Source organism: Sitophilus oryzae, unplaced genomic scaffold (genome assembly GCF_002938485.1).
Source record: "Sitophilus oryzae breed Bouriz unplaced genomic scaffold, Soryzae_2.0 scaffold_1387_pilon_pilon, whole genome shotgun sequence".
Lineage (NCBI taxonomy): Eukaryota > Metazoa > Arthropoda > Insecta > Coleoptera > Curculionidae > Sitophilus > Sitophilus oryzae.
In genome coordinates, this window is record NW_022146045.1 from 163483 (window position 1) to 183382 (window position 19900).

Sequence of the window (19900 nt, forward strand, 5' to 3'; positions counted from 1 at the left end):
TATTATTTATTTATAGAGAAGATATTATTTTTCAAGACTGGTTTACCCCTATAACTTTTTTATTTTTTTTTTGCTAAAAATCGAGATTTGGTCTGTTAGTACATGACATAAATTAGGATTAATTGACGTATTCAATTGTTTTTGGCCACTTCCTGTTTCACCGAAAATGACTACAACTTTTGATGTATAAATGGCACCCTTGGTATTTTTTTTAATTTATTCTTTAGAAAATAACACTCCAGACAGTAGAATGGCGTATCATATGGCAATTTATGACATTTTCGCTTAAAAATCGTATTTTAAATTTCAATCTAGAATGGCTGTGTTAAAAATACTAATTTTTAATAAAGATGCTTGGAAAAATTGATTTTATCGTCTAATGTTTTTAGTGTCTTGTCCTGGCCGGTTAAAAGATGCATAAATCGTATTTTTAATCATATCTTAATTTTTTCAAATGGAACGAGGGTGGCTCATTAGCATATTTAGAAAATCCATATTTTACGAAGGGTGAGGGGTGAGCCATTAAAAAAAAAACAATTTTTGAGATTTTTTAATAATTGAATAAAGAATTAGATAATTGGGAACCGTAAAAAGAGTAGGTAGATATGTGTAGTTGCTGCATATATAAAGTTTTAATATTATCTATAATGTGTTGCAGATGTTAAAAAGCCTTAAAAACTAAACCACTGGTTATTATTAACTTTTTTGAATTGTTAAGCTATAGATAAATACATGACAATTATATACCTAATACAATATTTAAATATTAAAATTGCAATCGCAGCTTACAGTCGCTGCGATTTAAAAATCGTAATTGCAGCTTCAATTGCGATTGGAGAATCGCAGTTTTGCTCATCTCTACAGTAAGCACGATTAAAAGAAAATCTTACTGCTCTTTTCCGGATACACATCCATAAATCTTAAAATGGCATTTTCATTACAGCCACTTAACCTGTTCTCCTCAGCTAAACTGCAATTTCCCCGATCGGAAAACGACTTTTCGCCGTACCCAGAATCCCTTTCACCAACATTATCGCACTCTCTACAACCGATACCGTCCGAGTTTCTATCAGTACGACCTGCAGCAGCATCCGAACCGCCGATATAGTCGACACGCACTTTCACTGGGTCCCGGTCACTGTTTTCCTTCGCAGTGAAGACGTCGTTGTTAAATCCCACCGATGCAAAACAACTTCCTGCCGACTGGTTTCTACCGCTATCTTGTCGTATTTTTACGCCGAACTCGTCGATGATTCTGCTGGCGTCTAGTACTATCGGCCAGTCGTCGGTCGAAGCGGAAGATGAGGTTGGATAAGTGAGACCGTCTGGGTTGGTAGTTGATGGCTTCTGTGGGAACTAGAAAGAAAAAAGAAAAGAATATAGTATTAGATTCACGTTATTAAAATCAAGTGTTTGAATATTCAGAAAAAAGGATGAGAAAGGAAGTAATTGAAAAGTAAATCAACCATCTTTTATAATTTCTAAGAATTTTACATTGAAGCTTGATTTATAAAGTTAAAGCCCAGGAAAGGTCAGTTCAGATATGCATTGATTAAATTCGGAGTTTGGTGCATGTGACAGTTGAAACTGCAGCCAATGAGTAGGACCGTCTATCGTTCAAAAGAAAGAAGTACGCGAAAAGATACGTTGGATTGGTACAATGGAAAATGACCCTCATTGATATTTTATTATTTACTCTTAGTAGACTAGACTTTAGATACTCTCTTTGTAGTTGGGCTCATTGTTGTCTATTGGTGGCTATGCGGGTCCAAATTATCCCTACTATTTTTCTAATATCATGGTCCCATCTCATGTTTGGTTTTCCTCTAGGTCTCTTGATTCCTCGTAGATACCATGCTGTCATTTTTGTGGTACATCTGTTGTCTGTCCTTCTTGCCCATTGCCACTTGAGGGATTTGATTCTGTGGAGGACATCTACCGTGTGGTCGTAGTTGGCTGGGAAATGACGATCGATAACATTTTCCATATAAATTTACATATAAAATGACAGCGATCTTCATTTCATAGCCATCGCTGACGCCGTTTTTTCTCGATCATACGGTATTACCTGGGTCTTTTGTCGTATCCACTCCATTCTTTTACGGTCTCTCTGGGGTATTTCCTGCATATTTCGTTCCATTGAACGTTGTGCGACCTGCAGTTTCCTTATAATGTCTATTTTAAGTGCCCAGATTTCGCATGCATAGGTCATGACTGGTAGTACACATTGGTCAAATGTTCTCTTCTTTAGATAAAGCGGCATTCTAGACTTGAATGTGATTGATTTTCTTCCATGAGTACCCCATGCGAACTTAGTTCTTCTGTTAATTTCTGGTAGTAGAGATCCCGAGCTGTGTATTATTTGCCCGAAATATATATATTCTTCTACTATTTCCAGTGTTCCAATAATACGTTCCAGAATACTTGCGCAAGTCTAAGTTTGCTCAAGTATGGGCCTGACATTAGAACTGGCAAGTATTCTGTGCTGCCTTCGATTATATTTAAACTGAGAAAACAACGTTCGAAAGGTTAACAATTACAAAGCTAACCCAACAACTTAAAATAGAGATGCTATATGGACACCTGTACTGATGCTATATGGTTGGAACTATGGTAAAAGTACTGTTCAATATGAATCTTTTTTTCGTTTCTGTTTTAACTTCAAAATAAAAATTGATGAGAAGGTCAGTAGGCTGTAACTAAGATGCTACTTTTAAGCCAAAAGTTTCAATCAACTGTATTGCTAATTATTTCCCCAGTGTCTAGAACTCTTATAGCGCTTTCAGATGGAGCGGACCGTCCGGGCGGAGCGTCCGCGATAAAATGGTTGAATAAGCTTGAGAATGAGGATGATTTTGATTTAGTGGCATATTGCCAGGTAAATTTCTCAAACTTGGCTATTAAGATGTTTTCCATATTTTAGGAATAAACAAGTGATTTTTGAATAAATATTTGAAATGATAATCACAAAAGATTAATAAAAGATACACACAAAATATAAATACAAGAAGACACAAACGTCATATTTGTAGTTGAAATATTGGCGTGATAAAGACTACTTCCTAATGGCTGGAAATGGAGAAATATACACTCGGTCGGCCTGGAATTTAATAAAGCTTTTACGAGGAGCTCTGATAGTTTACGTGAACATTAACAAATATGAGTATTTCAGGATTTTATCGGGGCGCTTAATTTTTATTGCCGGCCCTGACCGTCGAGTGCTTATTTCGAATGCTCTACAGAATTTATTATCGTTCATCAGCTGCAGTGGCATTGAAAAAGGAAATTAAAAGAGTAAATAAGAAAACAGCAAATGATATAATAATTCCTTGTTATACGACGATTTTTATTTTATTTTTGTAGTTAGATTTAAGTATTTTTCTTGCAGTAATGTAACTTTAGTTTTAGTAAGCAGGAGCAGGTTCTAGATTATTTTTTGAGCGAACCCAATTTTGCAAGAATGGAATTTTTAAAAAGTTACATGTTGATAGTTTTAGCAAGCAGACGCAGTTCTAGATTATTTATTGAGGGAAGCCAATTTTGGAAGAATGGAATTTTTAAAAAGTTAAATGTTGAAGTATCGTCTCCTTTTTGCTGCTAGGACTAATCTGGAGATCCAAGCCCCCTCAAATCCACCTGTAGAGCTACTCCACTTATTGATTTAGAATATAGAATGTTTAGTAGGGGATACAATCACCGCGACCTTACAGATCTATTGTGTTCCCCTTTCTTGAGTTATAACGAATTATAACTCATCATACAGTCTCAGGGCTTCAATAAAAATCAGTATCTGAGACGGCCCTACAGAGGCCAGCTCTCCATCTCCTGGAGGCACGAACGGTCGTCGTCTCGGCGCACTCAGTGATAAGGCGTTTAGTTAGGTTAGGTGTGGTATTTCCCCATTTTCCCCACAAAATCTGCATTCGCCGTTGTTTCTCAGCTTCAGCCTACTGAGGTGTTCGTTGAGGAGACAGTGTCCTGTTAGAAACTGTGACAAACCATAGATTGTTTTTACTTAAAACAAGAAAAATCTTTGATTTTTTTCGGTCGTAAGTTCTTAGGAACTTTTTCAAGTGTCTTAGACCGTTGTAGGACGCCCATTCCAGGTTACGGATGGAGTCTTGAGTTCCGCCTTTCAATTACTGATTCAGTTCTTATCCACAATTCACACAGTTCCACCTACATACTTAATTTTTTTTTTTGGAAAAACAAACTGTTTCCAAAATTTTAATTTCTCGAAATAAGATGTACGAGGGTGGTATGAAAAGTTTCCGACTTAACAAAGATACAAGACATTTTTTTGAATAGTTTTTTTTTTTATTTTTCAACATAATCCCCTTGTAACTCTACACACTTTTCCCAGCGATGCTCCCATCTCTGTAACCCGTCCAAACAGTACTCGGCGTTTTTCTCTGCAAACTAGTGGTTCACGAAGGTGATTGCCTCTTCATTTGACGAAAATCTCTCTCCTCCGAGCGCAATTTTTAAGCGGGGGAACAAAAAGAAGTCGCTTGGGGCTGGATCTGGTGAGTAAGGCGGATGGTCAAGCAGTTTAAACCGTAATTCGTGGATTTTCGCCATGGTAACCGCTGAGGTTTGAGACGGTGCGTTATCTTGGTGAAACAGGATTTTCTTTTTCTGTAAATGTGGCCGTTTTCCCGCAAATTCTGCTCTTAGCTTGTCAAGTAATGATGCGTAGTATGCTCCTGTGATGGTTTTTCCTTTTTGAAGATAATCAATTAAAATAACTCCATGACTATCCCAAAAAATAATCGCCATCACTTTCCCAGCCTAAATAACAGTTTTTGCTTTTTTTTAGAGTCGGTTAGGTTGTTGGTCTGTATTTTTGTTTCTGGCATATAGTGGTGTATCCAAGTTTCATCTACAGTAATTAATCGACGCCAAAACTCGGATTTATTGCGCCTAAACTGCGTCAACATAGCGTTGGAAATGTTCATTCGAACACGCTTTTGGTCTAACATGAGCAAACGCGGCGCTCAACGCGCGGACAGCTTTCTCATGCCTAAATCTTGATTTAATATGTGAACAACACGTTCTTTTGATATGTTCATAACTTCTGCTAACTCTCTTAACTTCGTTAACTTTAATTCGGCGGTCGTCTAGCACCATTTGGTGAAGTTTGGCGATGTTTTCGTCGGTAGTTGCAGTTTTTTGACGTCCCGAACGTTCATCGTCTCCCAAGCTCTTACGGCCACGTTTAAATTCAGCTGCCCAAAATTTCACTGTGGTAAATGATGGTGCAGAGTCCCCATATACAGAATCCAATTCATGTTTAATTTGTGTAAGCGTATTGCCTTTCAAAACCAGATATTTAATGACAGCTCGATACTCAATTTTGTCCATTTTCACAAAGACACTCACATCAACTCACTCAACCGACTGTTACATAACAAATGCGCATCCAAAATGGAATGAAACTTTGGTGAATAACTGTCAACAGATGAGCAATGAAAATTCACTAGCTTATCACGTCATCTGCACATTGAGATCGGAAACTTTTCAGACCACCCTCAGTATGCTAATTTTTGTAAAAGTACCAACTGTTTCCAAATATCTATAGAAGGTAAAGAAATTGCACTTTCGTTAGTTTCTTTTTGCATTAAACGTACAGTAAATTATTTTAAATAAACCCATTAATTCCTAAAATCAATGCATAAATTAGATTTTCTTCCTTTAGAATTGCTAATGCACATTGATGGTTTAATAGAAGTAACATGCTTTGTTAAAACAGTTGGCGAATAGCGAAAGGACTGGACTCTACATCTTTTCCTAGAATCTGCAGTGTTTAAATAATTAATTATCTATTGGAATACAATATGTTATTTCTGTGTATTCTCAAATATATTATTCTTATTATTTTTTCCAACAATTAAGTTTTTTTCAAGCACCTTTTAATGTATATTATTTTTACAATATTGGTATTTGATATTATACTCTTATGTACTTAGTAATAATCACAAAGTTTTTTTTGTACAACATGTAAACAATTCTTATAGAAAAATTACATTAGAATTGTTTTAAATGTCAAAGTCAAAGACCCCTTGATCACAAATCTCTTTGACAGTACATATTTTACAAATACTGTGGTTTTCAAACTTAATGACAAGTAACTTGTCAAAGACAAGTTTACTACGGTCAATTGTACCGTATGATCGAATAAGAACGGCGTCAGCGATGGCTATGAAATGAAGATCGCTGTCATTTTATATGTAAAATTATATTAGAAATGTCATCGATATATTCATTTCCTAGCTAACTGGACGCCACTTTTTTTCGATCATACGGTATTTGACACGTGAGGTAATTTGTCATATTCCCCTATCGATATAATGAAACTTATAAAAAAACAGAACACAAGAAGAAAAACATATACATTTACTAACACTGAGTATTGAGGTATAATTCTATTTTTCTATTCAACAAAATTATAAACGAAGAGATATGTAGATGATATATGTAGAATTCAGAATTCTTGGGAATGTAGCTCTCTTTTCGAATCATAAATTTAAAACTGCGTTTTAGAAAAGCTTTAAATCAATAGCGAACAGAAAGTTTTCGGCAAATTGTATCATAAACATTCGTGAAATATGGTCTTGAAAAACTAATCTTTAAGATATACTGGAATCGTTCTCATAAACATGAACTTTTTACCTATTAATTTACAGGTTTTGGAAAAATATCAACTTTGAATAATGCATTAAAAACATTAAATAATTTAGATATGTACCGACCAATAGAAAAAGGAGAATTATGTTAATTAAACCAATTATTTTATTGACATTGCTAGCATATGTTTTTAATAAGCTATTATTGGGGTTTAAAAAATAATTAAAAGTTTGATCAAAATCAAATTTACCTACTAGATAGTTTTCAAAAATTATGTTTACTTTCAACTCCGATATCTCAAAAATTAATTGAACCAATTATAATTTAATTCTAGTACTGCAAAGAGAAATAAAGAAGATTTTCAAAGATATCCCACAGGAGATTTTCAGTAATTAGTTCATATCATCATATTTAACAAAAAGTTGTGGTAAGTACTCTATAAAGTGTGAGAAAGTTTAAAATAATTCAAAAATTACTTCATTTTATTCCTCTTCAATCTCCCGACATGTCTTTAACATATTAGATTGGTGCTTTTCAAATTGCCACCCTGTATGTTTCTTATACAGTTTAATTGTAGTTTTATTGATATGTGGTTGTTTTTGTTTTACTTTTGATAAGAATGTCGTAGTTAAACTGTTTTTTTATCAGCAAATATGTACTTTACTTATGAATTAATATAGCCTTGTGGCTTTACTTTGGGAAAACTCGGGGAAAATTAATTCTGTATTTTAAATATGTATAATTTAAGCTGTGAAAATTTTGATACTTTTTATTAATTATTATTTACTTATTTTCATCTTTTGTTGTAAACTGGTAAAGTAAAACAGTAAAAGTAAAGATTTCAGTTAACGTCTCCTTTTTGCTGCCAGGGCTAATCTGGACGGGACCTACTTTGTTTACGCGGAATCCGAACCGCGGTCCTCGGCCATATCATGGTCAATGGCCTACCGACTTGGCAAGTGTCTAAATCGACTCTTACGAGATATCCGATCTCATCCGGCCTAGAACCGGCGTGAATGAGCAGTGTGTGTCAATAGATTTTACACTCGCCTTTATTGGACAACAGCACGATACCAAACGATACAGAGTTTCCAACCGGTCACCCGTCCATCCACTAGCATCGCCTTACGTCGCTTAACTTCAATGTTCTAATGGGAACAGGCGTTTCGACGTAGCTGGGCCGTTGCCCTAAACTGTAAAGTATTGTAGGTAACTGTTACTGTAGTGTGTTTACTGTAGACACTTACTACTATTTTCGAAAAGATAATATGAGAATATACTATAATACTAAGGTATTAAAAAATTGAATTAGATCACAGACTAACTTATTAGTATGTGATTAGATAATGTATATTACAAGAACATATACAAATAAATCGTCTATAAAACACAGCAATATAAACTGAATTTAGTTGCTTTCACTGACTGCTAGTACTAAGTACTTTAGGGACATAAAAATGCAATTCAACAATTAAAATTACAATAGCATTTGAAACAATAGCAATAAAGCTATGAAACACATAATATCAACATTTTTTATATCACATTTCAGTACTAAATCTTATCAAATATAAACTGCATTGTACAACTGCTTCTGAAATTTAAAATGTACGGAAAAAATAAGTGGTTTATTTAAAATCCTACCTTTCTCATATAATGTATATATGATATTTGTTCTCATATGATGTATATATTTGTTATTATATAGTCTAATTTTAGTTTTATTACTATGTAGACTATGTAGGTGTTTATTTTTCGTTGTAAAGTAAAACTAAAACTACGTCAGCAAATTTGTTTTTTTTATGATTTTATTTGTCGGATTGTTCAAATTTCTATGGCAAATAGATTTTGTATTTTACATATTAATATTTTTTTATGTTTATTATTTTATCAAATTACAATTAAGAAAGTGCATCCTGGTCACAAGAAGGTCAGAGCCTTCTAGTATTGAGTGAGATGATAAAGACATAAAAAACTAATGAATATTGCAGTTAGGGTTGGAACCTTTGGTGTTACAACAGCAAACTAAAACACTAATTCATCACAATACACCAAAACACTTTGCTTTTAACACTGTATAGGGGTTTTGCTAACCATGTTAGCATCATCGCAAGATGATTAAAACCAAATAGTAAAACTCAGTATTAATCGAAACCTGAAACTGAGTTTGAATCATATACTGCCGGTGCTAGTATGGTTAGCCAAACGCGCGATCAGTGTTAAAAATAAAGTGTTTTGGTGTATTGTGGTGTTCATTAGGTAGTGTTTTATGTTGCTGAAGTAATGAATACATTGAAACTATCCATTTCTACTAACACTAGTAGTTTGAAACTAGAACCCAATATCAATCATGGAGCATGGACAAATCCAAAACACATTGAATCAGAAAATGCAAATATTTTGCAAAATTCAGGACTTTTGATTTTGCCTAAATGCTTTAGACTGTTAGAATTATTTTTAGTTGGAGGTTTAGAAATATTAAAATAGCACAAATAGAATAGCTCTTTATGAAAAACCTGTTTATATCAAACCCAAATAATCAGTCGACCTAAAAATGTGAATTAATAAGTGATGTCCACACAATAAACTTCAAAATTTATTTTTTTTGGAAAATATTTATTTAACATAAAATTCATATAATTTTACATAGTTTTTCCTCTAAACAGTGTATATATAAAACACTGGTATTGAGAATTAAATAAAATAAAATAAAACGAGTATTCTGTTTACAATAATTTAAATTTACTTAAATCAATGGATTTGAGTAATAGTTGTTTTGGTTCACCTTATAAAATCTGAAAATACCTTTGTGAGGATACGCCAAATCGAAAAATTTTATACAAAAAACACTCTCATTTTTAAAAATGCAATATCATTTATTTATTTACACCCTAAATTCTTCTTTGCAGGTCAATAACACCACTGCATTAATATACCCTTTGACAAAATCTTCCGAACTTAAAATCAATACCTAAAACCTAGAAACATTTTATCTTTAATTCTTAATTACCTTATTTCACCTACGTTCTAAAGAACGAAAGCATCTAGAACGTCATACTACAACACAGGTTACTTATCAATATTCAAATCACCACCTACCTAGCTTCTTAATCCACTTCCATCGATAATGAACATATGTGGTACCACTTGTCCCCCTTTGCATATTACAAAAAACCACCATTTAATAACATAAAACCCCATTTAACAAAGTAATTATGATTTATCTCTCACTAAAAATAAGTTTTAAAAAAAAAATCGTACCTTTTGGTACTACCAACGACCCACGCACGTGCGGAAACGTCAAACTAGATCGCGTTTTGTTTTGGCGCTCGATATACGGTGCTATAACTTTAATCGTGTTACGGCAAATGGTACTCGCAGAGGTGGTACCCGACGCGGTTCCAAACGCGTACTGAGAGACGGTTATGACGTAGACCGTGACTTCGGTTCTTTTGATTGCGTTCTGGCGGAGGGACGAAGCTGCAGACCGCACAGAGATGGATTAACAGGATGTTTTTTTTATGTGATGGGTATCGGATGTCCAGCTCTGGTACTGTCAATGTTTTTTGTGTTTGTTATTTTATAAAGCAGTGTTATTACTAGGCTACTGTCAATAGTAGTTATTAATAATACTGACTAAAAAATGAAACATGCTTTCAAAGTCTAACATGTTTGTGATGATGTATTAAAATGGAATGATTGGATTGTTTATTCAAGTATTGCCTAAAGCTTTCTAAAGCTTTAACTTATTATAACCTCACCTCAAACCTTTGATATTTGAAAGTTACATACATATGACACATAAACTACGCCCTCTACATAAACTACATTAACTACATGTCATGTAGTTTATGTAGTTTTTAAAAGTAGCATGTAGTTTTCCGAACCCTGGTAGCAAGGTACAGCTTGCTATACTAGAGTCGTTCGGTATACAAGGAAGGTAATGTGGCTAGCACTACGCTTCAACCGCCTATTATTACCTCAGGATTGTGAATCCCAAGTACTCATCTCATTTAAGGCTGAGTCGACCTAGGTACCCAAACTATTTTTATTTTAATAAAAATAGTCGGCTGATGAAATGCCGGGTGTGGGAATCGAACCCACACCTTGAGATTGGTAGACGAAAGCCTGTAACTCTACGCTACCGGGCACCACAATGACTTAAGTCATTAAAACGATTTAAATCAAAAGAAGGCTTAACTTTTCTGTGAGCTTGCAGCTCTGGCTGTGGTCGGAATTTTTTGAAATCAACTAAGATGCACCAAGTCTAGTGTGGATCCACTAGAGATATGAAAGATATATGATATATCGTTTATATGAGGATATATACGATTTAAAAACGGTATACTTGAATCTTCTTATTAATAATATTTTTAATTAAATGATTACAGTGGAAATCCATCAGAATTTTATGTTAACATTAATGGAATTTTATGATTATGGCATAGAAAATAACAGCATATGGGATATATGTTAAAATAAACTTCATCTTGATAGAAGAGATGGAACACTCAGGCAATGCCAGTTTGTTTTGTATTTTATCGTAGTTGGCAAAATAAAATATATAAGTAAATTGGTAGTAATAATCAATTAGCAAAACAACCTTAGTCTTAAAGGCAATCATTAATTGCCTACGCACTTTTGTAAATAACTTAACATTTAAATCTACCTATAAATTTATAAAAAATAAACTACAAATTGGCATCACTTAATTTAAAGTTAAATTGAGAGGACCTAGAGATTGATTGAATTGTAGTAAACTACTTAAAATTATTGAAATAACTGAACGAGATTTCGAAACGATTGATTTTATTAGATAGATTTAATTCACCTGATTGAATGAATCAATATCTGATTTAATCCAATGATAAAATCTAGTAAATCTTTTACAAAAAGTATCAAATGATTAGTTGCAAGCTTTTTGTTTTTAATAATTTTCTCCATTTTCAGTAATTGCAGTAAAAACTACATCAATACGATCATGATTAAAAATATATAATATGAACAACTATAAAATTCCCTTTTAATTTTATATTCAATTATTTATTATTGCCATACTTACACTAGGTATATAAAGATTAAGAGAAAAAATTAAGAATTTATAATATTAAAAAATTAAGTACTAAAACAAATAAATTTTGAAATAATAGCGGTGGCTTTGATTTTAGTTTTTTTTTTAATTTCAAGCCAATTTGCTTATTTTACATCACATTTTTTTTAGGACCAAATTTTATTTAAACGTCTATATTGTTAAAATAATTTATAATGTTTTTTGTGTAATTAGTATCGAGTAGTTTTTTAGAAAAGAAAAAAATAACTTGATCTAGTATATTAATTTATTCATGTATTGCATCACACAAATATTACCAATATTAAATATTTTTCCTCTGATAAGATTATCTCTACAGTTTCAACGCAATAAATTGTGATATACACTTAATTTTTAACTTAAATAGATATTAGTTGTTAATTATCCTTCAATCAATATTAACGATTAACGTTAATGTTTAGTCAGTTTAAATAAATAAAAGATGGGTAAATACAAAAAAAGCAAAATAAAAACACTAATTCGCCACAGTACTCCCTGCTGATGATGACGACATGGTTAAGAAACGCGCGTCTTATTTTGTCTGACGAATATTTTAAATTAAAAAACAAATAAACTCAAGTAATACGGTTGGGAAACAAAAAAATATTTCAATAATAAAATTTATGGAGATAAAAAATTTACTCCACCCCTGTATCATATTTTCCGCGCCTTGTTTTATTGTCTTTTGTCTTCCGTTCTTCAGAAGGTAACTTTGTTTCCGGTTGGGGTTGGCAAGTTTAGGTGCTTCACCCACAAAGTCATCTTCATATGAATAAATCAGTATAATTAAACTGACTTTATACAAAGTGTAATTATATAAAAAAATAACACATCTAAATGCATTCTGCATAAAGTACATATACGTAGAATTCATAGAAATATTCTAGTTATCTAAGTTAATAAATCTCGTGTTTATGTATTTTTTATTATTCTTTTAGCATATGGAAGGTTATGTTAATAGAACTTTTGTTTTAATGGAAATGATGTCGAGAGATTTACTAATTTACATATTTAAGTGTAATTCCTTTTGCATTTCATGAAACGAGTAGTTTTACTAGTTTGTTTATATAAAAAAAATAGTTGATCCTTACAAAACCATTATTATTATTCATTTATTCATTATGCAATACAAGAATAACTAAACGTTCTCCAACCCAGTGTGAGTACATATCAATGTAAAATCTCTGACGAGGGGTAGGAGACTCAAAAAACTCACAATGTTTTAGGATGTTTATTTCAAAATTTAATTTGATTTAAAATTGGGGCGACATGTTTCGAGATTCATTTAATTCCCATCCTCAGGCCCAGAAAGACAAAAGTCAAACCACAGTTGGTTTCCTGGTGTGACTTTTTCGGAGCGAAGACGATTCTTATAAATCATAGACCATTAAAATCGGTCCATGCCATCCTTGAGTTATAAATGGTGATGTACCCGACTTTGTTTGGTTTATTTAGATTTAATTTTCATATGGGTTAATCTAGAAATAAGTACGTCTCATAATTAAATTAGAATAACAATAATCTCTAATATATTTTTTAGTTTTAAGACCTCCTAATAAAGAAACTAAAAACCCTTTAAAGTAACAATATGACATTGTATGATATTTTACTTTGTGATATAAACTAAAAATATAATAAGCACTTTTAATAGTTATGTATTCCAATAACACTACTGAGGATATGGTTTTACGATAATGTCATACTTTGATTCCGACAATACAGCTGTACGTTGTATACTTGCAAACAAATTGAGTACGTGTGTCGTGATCCTGGATTGGACCACCGTCGTCACCAATCTTGTAGTCGCTGCCACCAAATGTTGTTTAACTTGCAATAAATTCAGTAAACCAACTTTTTTCGGATAATCCAATATTTTCCATTCGGATAATATAATAACAAGGGTGCCAAATTTGAAATTTTTATAACTTTTCATTTAAGAGAATCTTCTAAACTGATTCACTACCACTTCTCCGCCTGATGTTTTTGAGAATAATTCGCGTTTCATTTGCCACGTCTGTTTTCGTACACATGTTGGCAGTCAGAACTCATCTGCCAGAAGGTCTCGATCGTTTTTATAAACACAGCATCAATGGAAATTATTGTAAGTCGACAAGCTGGTTATGAGTAGGCTGTCAGTAGGTGATGTGTCATTATCTAATTGGAAAAACGAAGTCATCTCAATAGCCTTTCTTCAATAAATTCTCAAATTATTGTCCATGAACTAACTGCCCCAAACAAAAATGAGACTCGTTTTGAACATTCGTGATTACTTTGGTGGAAATCATAATTTTTGTGTGACTTGATACATCCTTTGCCGTGTCCATTAATTACGTATAGCATTTTTTCCAGTTTAGAATTGCTGAAATAAGGGCTACTTTCTTCTTCTTCTTCGTGTTCTCGTCATGTCTGAAGAATTGTGACATTATGGCTATGTGCAGCTGGTGATTTTGATCTTCTATCGTTGGCGATCTTCCGCCTCTAGGATGATTGAAATGGATGATCTGTAATATTTGCTATTTGGTCAAGCCATCTTGATGGTGATCGTCCTCTGGGTCTTCGGCCTTCTACTTTGCCTTGTACTATGATTTTTTCAAGGTTGTCTTCGCCTCTGCGAGTAACATGACCGAAGTATTGCAGGATGCGTCTACGGCAGATGGGATGCCGAGTTCATTGAGAATTGACTGGTTCGTTCTTCGAGCGGTCCATGGGATACGGAGCATTCTCCTCCAGCACCACATCTCAAATGCATCTATACGGTGTCTATTACGCTCTGGACGGTCCATGACTCAGACTCAGGGCTACTTTAGTTGAAATCAGTTATGTAAGAAATATTTGTTTATTTATAGGACTTGGAAGGGGGATCTTTTCAAATAGTAAGTCACAAAAATTTTTCTGCGGGAATGTATAATTTCAGTTTTTCAACTTTAGAATAGCTGAAACCAGTTACATGCAAACACGTTTCTGTTTTTCATTCTAGAATTTTTTCTAAACATAGACACGTAAAAAAACTTCTTGCGGAAGTGTACCATGTTATTGGTTTATTTTTGATTATTTTCATTTTTTTTCGGTACAATATTCATGTCTAAATTACAAATTACAGTATCTATACTAGATTAAGTCGGAAAAAAGAGAACGATGCATTTCCACAGAGAAATTTTTATAATTTTGTGTTTGGGGAGGCTTCTATATGTATATTGTATGTTTTGTTGTTTTTTATAAGTGATTTCAAGTAAAAAAACTTCACCCCCCTTACATAATTACATTCCTCCTTTTAGAAATTTTTGCCATTTAAATAGTTCTCGATGACTGTATCTCAATACTTCTAAAATTTAGGACACTTTGCATAAGTTTCTTACATCTAAACACACAACACACGAGCATAATCTAGAAGCTCTAAGAAGCTCAATTTTGACATAGAGGTTGATTCTAGGGTGTAGAGGTTCGATAAGAAGGAATTTTTCGAAATTCCAGTTCGAAGGGGGTGAAACCACCCCTCAAATATTACAATATTTTTTATTTAAAAAACGGTCAAGTTTCCGAAAAAATGCTTAAACACGTATATTTTATTTTGTTTTTTTTTGCATATTTTAAGATTTTTTTAAAAATGTATACAGGGTGTTTCGAAAAATCTGGTCATTGGTTAATCACGATCCTGCCTAAAGCGCTTGACGTAAAAAGCTGATTTTTGGAAAACGGATTGACTTTAGGGTGTAGAGGTTCGGTAAGAAGCGATTTTTCCAAACTCGAATTCTAAGGGGGTGAAACCACCCCTCAAATATTAGAACATTTTTTATTTAAAAACCGGTGAGTTTTTCGGAATAAACGCTTAAACACGTATATTTAATTTTCTTGTTTTACATATTTTAAGATTTTTCAGAAATTTATACAGGCTGTTTCATAAAATATGACCATTGAGTAATCACGATTCTGCTTAATCTGCTTGACGTTTAAAGCTGATTTTTGGCAAACAGATTGACTGTGGGGTGTAGAGGTTCGATAAGGAGGAGTTTCTCGAATCTCAAATTTCAAGAGGGTGCGACAAGCATAATGTCGCATAATTTATTTTGTTTTTTTACATATTTTGAATTTTTTAAAAAAATCAAACAGGGTGTTCCAAAAAGTTGAGAATTTGATTAACCATGATTCTGCTTAAACTGCTTGACGTAAAAAGCTATTTTTCGCAAACGGATTTTTTGAGAGTCAAATTCCAACGAGATGAAACTACCCCTCAATTACCCCTTATTACCAGGTTATGTAATAATATCGCCATATTGTTTTTTCTCATGCTGACATAAATGTGAGAAAATTTTATCCAGTTTGTATGTTAATGGAAATTCTTGCTTTGCTTTGTACACCATTACAAATGATTAATTCGACGCGAACGAAGTCGCGGGTACACGCTAGTTTAAATACAAATCGACGAGTCCTATTTCATAAAATTTATCTTGGATTTACTGAAGAAATTATTTCAAATTAGAGAACCGCCCTGTAGATATGTACGTCCCTATGGATGCTAAATTACAGATAGTCCGGCTTATTGCGGTTGTTAACCGTACAACGACTTTCTTACGTTTATTTACTCAATCACATAACCTTTTATTTCTTTTCCTAACGACATTTCTGCTAAATTAAATCTGAACAAATTTAAAAACTTCAATTTCAGTTAACCTTTTATGTCAATTACAGATATTTTTCTATTTTTAACCTAGTATAACAGTTGCTGTCGACTTCAGGTATTTCCAGAAGTGCAGCCATATTGAAAATATTTTTAATCGGTAGAATCTCCGATCTAGAAAATCTCCGATATTGTAGTTCTCTAGAAACTTCTAACGCACGCTCAGCCTGGGACACCCTGTATACCATAAATTAATTGAAAAATGTCTCAGATCTTCCTTGGCGTATTCTAACAGAGTAAACTACTCGACTAAACCAAGTATACCTATGTATAATAAAGCACCTGTTCGTTTCCCGTTAGAGATCCAGCTTCGGCTTAACATATTTAAAGCAAAGAAGCCCGAAAGATACTTTACCTTTTTGGATTGTTTGCTAATGGATTTTCCTGTGTTTCGGTTCAAGGGTACAGGTATTCTAGAATTTGCTCGCTTCTTCATATTGCCGGGATCTCGTAACATCCATTAGCGGAATATTCGGTTAGAGAATATCTAGAAAATAAAATATACATGTTAAAAAAAATTGCTTTTATGTTTATAATACTCTATAAAAATAATAGATGTATTTTATAAAGTATATATAAAGAGACTTTTTTGCGTAAAAAACGTTTTGCGTAAATGTATATTTTTTTACTTAGTAGTTTTATACAGGTACGGACGAAAAGTTCTTCAAACCAGTAAAAAAATATGTAGGTATCGCCCTCTACAAGTAGGAGTCATAGTAACATCAAAATCAAATGTCCCATATAAAAAACTCCTAGACACCAATTTTCATTCAAATATTGACGTTAGTTCTGAAATTATTTGAAAAATTCGAAATAAAAATGAAACTTTTATACGCTGTATCTCCGAAACTAAGCATTTTAGGACATACATTTTTACGAACTTTTTGACGAATTTTTATCTGCAAAATATGCTGCCGAAGTTTCCAGAATACAGTTCGGACCACCCTGTATAAAATTCTTGTATCACAGTTTTTGTTACCATGCATGCTTCTCCAAAACGGCTTAACCGATTTTGATGGAAATTTATATGTATATTCAGTAGGTCTGAGAATAGGTTATTATCTTAAACCCCTAAATGATAAGGGTCGTCTACCCCAAACTTTTTTATACAAAACTTTTTATTTTTATTTTTTTTATGAGGGCATTAAAAACACATACAACCTTAAATTTTCACCCTATTCTATCATCAACCCCTATTTTTTAATAGCAATGTTAGTAATTAAATAATTTTCAACCCCGTGATTAAAAATAACTGTTATCCCATAAAAAAATATTTATATGGCAAAACAACGTTTCCACTACAAAAAACACCACTTTAATGTGTAACTTTTTTTAGGTACAAATTATTACAGTTAAGGGTTGGAACCTTTAGTGTTACACAGCAAAAAAAACACTAAATCAAACTTAATAATACAGTTTATAATCATCTGCTGATGATTCTAACATGGTTAGCGAAACGCGCGTCCAGTGTAAAAGTAAAAATGTTTTGGTGTATTGTGGTGATTTAGTGTTTTTATTTTGGTACGAATTAGGTAGAATTCTATTTATTTATAACAAATTCTCTAATTAACTTACATGTCCTCACAAAATTCCATTTCATTACAAACAGTCGTTATTCTTCGATCCTTCGCGGTTCGCGTCGTACGAGAGACGCCTTCCTTTGTAAAATTATACCGGGTAAGTCTTAAATAAGTTCAAATATTTTCAGAGTTGGTAGATCTCGATAAAAGAGACACATTTTGTCTTTACCGTTTTTCAAATGAAAAAACTCCAAAATAACGGAGTAATTTTACTTTGAAAATTTAAGATAAAAAATATTTTTTAGTTTAATTTCGAGAACCCCTCTATTTTTTTCTGGGTTTTCTTTATTGTAAATTTAATCTACTACTTATATTGCCATAATATGAAGATATACTGTTTTTAAAAAAAATCAAGAAATTCCAATTTTTCAAAGAAAAATCACAAAAAAGCGTCTTAGACGTGTTTCTGGGGTTGAAATATACTACCCCTAAAAATATTTGCACTTATTTACAACTCACCTTGTATATCATAGAACTCTTTTTAGCTTATATTATTCTAACTGCATTTATCAACAGCCCCTTTATTTTAAAGTTCTAAATGAGTGTTGATAAATTTAAAAAGGCTTTATACCTCCCCTATACAAACTAGATTTGATGACTCCACGAGCAGAATTCCAATCCAATTTCGTACAAAACGCCCTGGGGAAAGAATTGGAGATTTCGCTCTCCGAGTTGGTCCCCGTGCAATCGAAACCCTGTCGTCGCGTATGTTAATCGGAAAAGTTGAGATTTTTTCTTCTTTTTCATAGCTCGTAATCCGCTCTATAAATATTTAATACGGAATGGAATAAAAGGGGACGATTTTAAGAATTCCAAGAATAAAATATACTTATTGGAATTTCAGCCGTCGTAATTTTTAATCTCATCGTTGGTAGAAAATGTATACCGGGTGGTGCATTGTCGTTGTCAACATAGGATCTCCCATACAAATTTTGAAATTTCCAAATATTGGCTCTCTTATTCATTTTACACCTATACAGGGTTGTTCACCTCATACGACACGGAGTATTGTAGCTAAACGATGGGATTTTTACAAATTGTAAGTTTTGGGTTCGATGAAGGACTATTAGAGGTACAATTTAAAAATAATTTTACAAGATACAGAGTGTCCCAAATAAGTAAAAAATATCAAAGTTGTATTTTTTTTAAATGAAACACCCTGTATATTATTACATTTTTAGTTTCTACGATTAAAATAAAGGTAAATTTGATTAAGATTTATTATACTTACCTTACCGTTTTTGAAATATTTTCAATTTTGTGTTTTTGTTTATTTCTCCAAGGGTATCAAAGTTTTTAATACTAAATATTTACTGAAGTTTATTTACTGATCAGTTATTGTGTTGCAATAATAAAAATAATACTACCTTATACAGAGTGTCTAAAAATTTATTTTAAATAATTATTAGCTTCAAACGGCAATAACTTCTTAAATTTAATTTTTTTTTATATAAACCTAACAATATAAACTGTATAAAACCTAGATATTCTATAAAATGACTAGCAATTTCATTCAATGTATGAAATTTAAATGTTTTTATATATCGAATGATCAAAAAAATAGTTGGCTTGGAAATGACGATCAATGTCATTTCCCATATAATTTTACATATAAAATGACAGCGATCTTCAGTCCATAGCCATGGCTGACGCCGTTTTTATTCGCTCATATATGGTAGGTACTTTACCTAGACATTTCATGAAATACCTGGGCATTTACATACAATACCTATACAGGGTGAGTCTTAAGTACAAATATGGGCAAATATTTTTAGGGGTAGTATATTTCAATCACAGAAACACGTTTATGAGGATTTTTTCGCGAAAAAATAAGATTTGGATTTTTTTTAGTTTTGAGTTAAAAAATGTAATTTGTTGATAATATGGCAACATAGGTAGTAGATTAAATGTACAAGAAAGAAAATCCAG

At 32.6% G+C, this 19900-nt stretch overlaps 2 protein-coding genes across 3 annotated transcripts in view; both read right to left on the reverse strand.

Annotated features, from left to right (window-relative positions):
• Positions 1–10010, reverse strand: part of LOC115875438 — a 158160-nt gene extending 148150 nt beyond the window's left edge. For both annotated transcript variants that reach the window (XM_030890895.1, XM_030890894.1), the window contains exons 1-2: positions 9727–10010; positions 891–1356 (exon numbers count right to left, since the gene is read on the reverse strand). In XM_030890895.1, coding sequence (XP_030746755.1) covers positions 891–915 — 25 coding nt within the window. In that variant the 5' untranslated portion in view covers positions 916–1356; positions 9727–10010. The remainder of the gene's footprint in view (positions 1–890; positions 1357–9726) is intronic.
• Positions 4924–5364, reverse strand: LOC115875472 (protein GVQW3-like). The gene has a single exon (XM_030890941.1). It carries the CDS (start codon positions 5362–5364, stop codon positions 4924–4926), a length of 441 nt encoding a protein of 146 aa, XP_030746801.1.
• Positions 10011–19900: the final 9890 nt, after the last annotated feature.